Source organism: Excalfactoria chinensis, unplaced genomic scaffold (assembly GCF_039878825.1).
Source record: "Excalfactoria chinensis isolate bCotChi1 unplaced genomic scaffold, bCotChi1.hap2 Scaffold_82, whole genome shotgun sequence".
NCBI lineage: Eukaryota > Metazoa > Chordata > Aves > Galliformes > Phasianidae > Excalfactoria > Excalfactoria chinensis.
Genome location: NW_027315715.1, coordinates 49079 through 51434, shown reverse-complemented (window position 1 = coordinate 51434; position 2356 = coordinate 49079). Strand labels below are relative to the sequence as shown.

Below are 2356 nucleotides of genomic sequence, written 5' to 3'. Positions count from 1 at the left end.
TACCAACGTGCAAACCAGCTGCTGCTGCTGGCCTCTCAGAGGCACTGGCAGATGTGAGCCTGAAAGCACAGACCCCAGCCAGGAGCCCAGGGATGGCCTGTCAGCTGTTGCAGGCTGAAGCCACTGCACATTCTGATGAACAGCTGTGTGCTTCCTGCTGGATTGTGGGTTTCTGAGAACATCCGACCCCATCAGCTTGAAATGTCTCACAAGAAGGATGACAGACAGAGTCACTGCATGTCCTTTATTCTGTTAAGGTTCACAGAGAGCCTGGATCACTATGTACAGTGTGCCTGGGCTACACTACAAAGGTAAAGGTTGAATTGGAATTAACTTGATTAATGATAATATGATAGTATTTTTAAAAACGAATAAGAATAAATTGCACAGATAAAATGGCACAAAATAAACTATAAAAAGAGCTTGATTCAGTAAAAAGCTGCATTACAAACCGTGAATTCGAAAAGATGGGCAGCTCACTGCTAATGAAACACACTTGGTTATCACTTTCCTCACTCCATCCTTGACCTCCCTGTTCCTCATGCTGTAGATGAGGGGATTCGATGCTGGTGGCACCACCGAGTATAGAACTGCCACCATCAGGTCCACGGATGGGGAGGAGGCTGAGGGGGGCTTCAGGTTGGCATAAATGGCAGTGCTGAGAAACAGGGAGACTACGGCCAGGTGAGGGAGGCACGTGGAGAAGGCTTTGTGCCGTCCCTGCTCAGAGGGCATCCTCAGCACGGCCATGAAGATCTGCACATAGGACACAACTATGAAAACAAAGCATGCAAGGACTAAACTTGCACTGAAAAAAAGAAAAATAACTTCCCTGAGGTAGGAGACTGAGCAGGAGAGCTTGAGGATCTGGGGGATTTCACAGAAAAACTGGTTGACAACATTGCCTTGGCAGAGAGGCAGTGAAAACGTACTGGCAGTGTGCAGCAGGGAATAGAGAAACCCAGTGCCCCAGGCAGCTGCTGCCATGGTGGCACAAGCTCTGCTGTCCATCAAGGTCCCGTAGTGCAGGGGCTTGCAGATGGCAACGTAGCGGTCATAGGACATGATGGTGAGAAGGGAAAACTCTGCTGAGATAAAGAAGACAAAGAAAAAGAGCTGTGCAGCACATCCTGTGTAGGAGATGGCCCTGGTGTCCCAGAGGGTGTTGGCCATGGCTTTGGGGAGAGTGGTGGAGATGCAGCCCAGGTCGAGGAGGGCCAGGTTGAGCAGGAAGAAGTACATGGGGGTGTGCAGGCGGCGGTCGCAGGCTACGGCTGTGCTGATGAGGCCGTTGCCCAGGAGGGCAGCCAGGTAGATGCCCAGCAAGAGCCAGAAGTGCAGGAGCTGCAGCTGCCGCGTGTCTGCCAACGGCAGCAGGAGGAACTCATTGATGGAGCTGCTGTTGGGCATCTGCTGTTCCTGGGCTTGGAGTCCTGCTCAGAGTGCAGAAGATAATGACAAGTCCAGACCATTCTCAGACATACTCCTAACGTTGTACTATAATAGTTTTCCTTTTCCTTTGGAAAATGATCATTGAACTCCAGAACTTGAAGTTATTTAAATGAATTTCATCATCCCCTAAAGAGTAGAATATTAGGGAGCACTTACATTTTCTCATTTCATAATCGTATCCCAGCCTCCTGGATATTTTCCACTTTATCCCAGCAGCTCTTTGAGACCCCAGCCCCAGCATCTGTGCACTTCAAATGGTCTCATAGAAATCAGCCTGTTTGCTGGAGAAGTGAACTAATTATGTCTGCAGAAAACAACTATCACTGAAACTGACTGTATCCTTTTAGGTTGGTGAGGCTGAAAGCACAACCTGTGAGACTATCCACAAAATAACCAATGCATGGGGAGCTCCAAAAACTGGAGAGTCTCAGAGCTGTGCTCAAAGTTGACAGCCCCTATTATATTTTTGCCCCTAATCCTCATCCCTTCCCTCAGACATTAAATGGAAAATCCCTGCCTTGGCTCTCCTCTTGCAAAGCACCATTACAAACATTTTGTTGTGCAGTGGAGCTGTGATCCCTCTGCCCCAGGCAGCAGCTGTAGCAGCAGAAGCCCTGCCGGGTGCCTCCTTTTTCCCACACATCTCCCTGCAGAGTCCTGGGCAGCTCCCCGGGTCCCAGTCACCCGCCTGCAGCTCTGTCTGCACAGCCTGCAGCCGTGCTGGGACACGCAGCTCTCAGGGCTGTGCTCTGAAGCTGCAGCACGGAAACCCTCAGCTGGAGCTGAAGGCTTTTCACACAGTAAAGTAACATGCAGAGCCTGCAGCCAGATCTGCTATGGGATGTCCCTGATTTGGTTAACCCTCTATGAAAAGCAGCTGCATAGACTGCAGTGAGACTTACCC

The 2356-nt window shown here is 50.1% G+C and overlaps 1 protein-coding gene across 1 annotated transcript; it reads right to left on the bottom strand.

The window, feature by feature from the left end:
* Positions 1–444: 444 nt before the first annotated feature.
* LOC140265283 (olfactory receptor 14J1-like) lies at positions 445–1410 on the bottom strand. Its single transcript, XM_072361194.1, has one exon. The coding sequence runs from the start codon at positions 1408–1410 to the stop codon at positions 445–447; it is 966 nt and encodes a 321-aa protein (XP_072217295.1).
* Between the last annotated feature and the right edge of the window lie 946 nt (positions 1411–2356).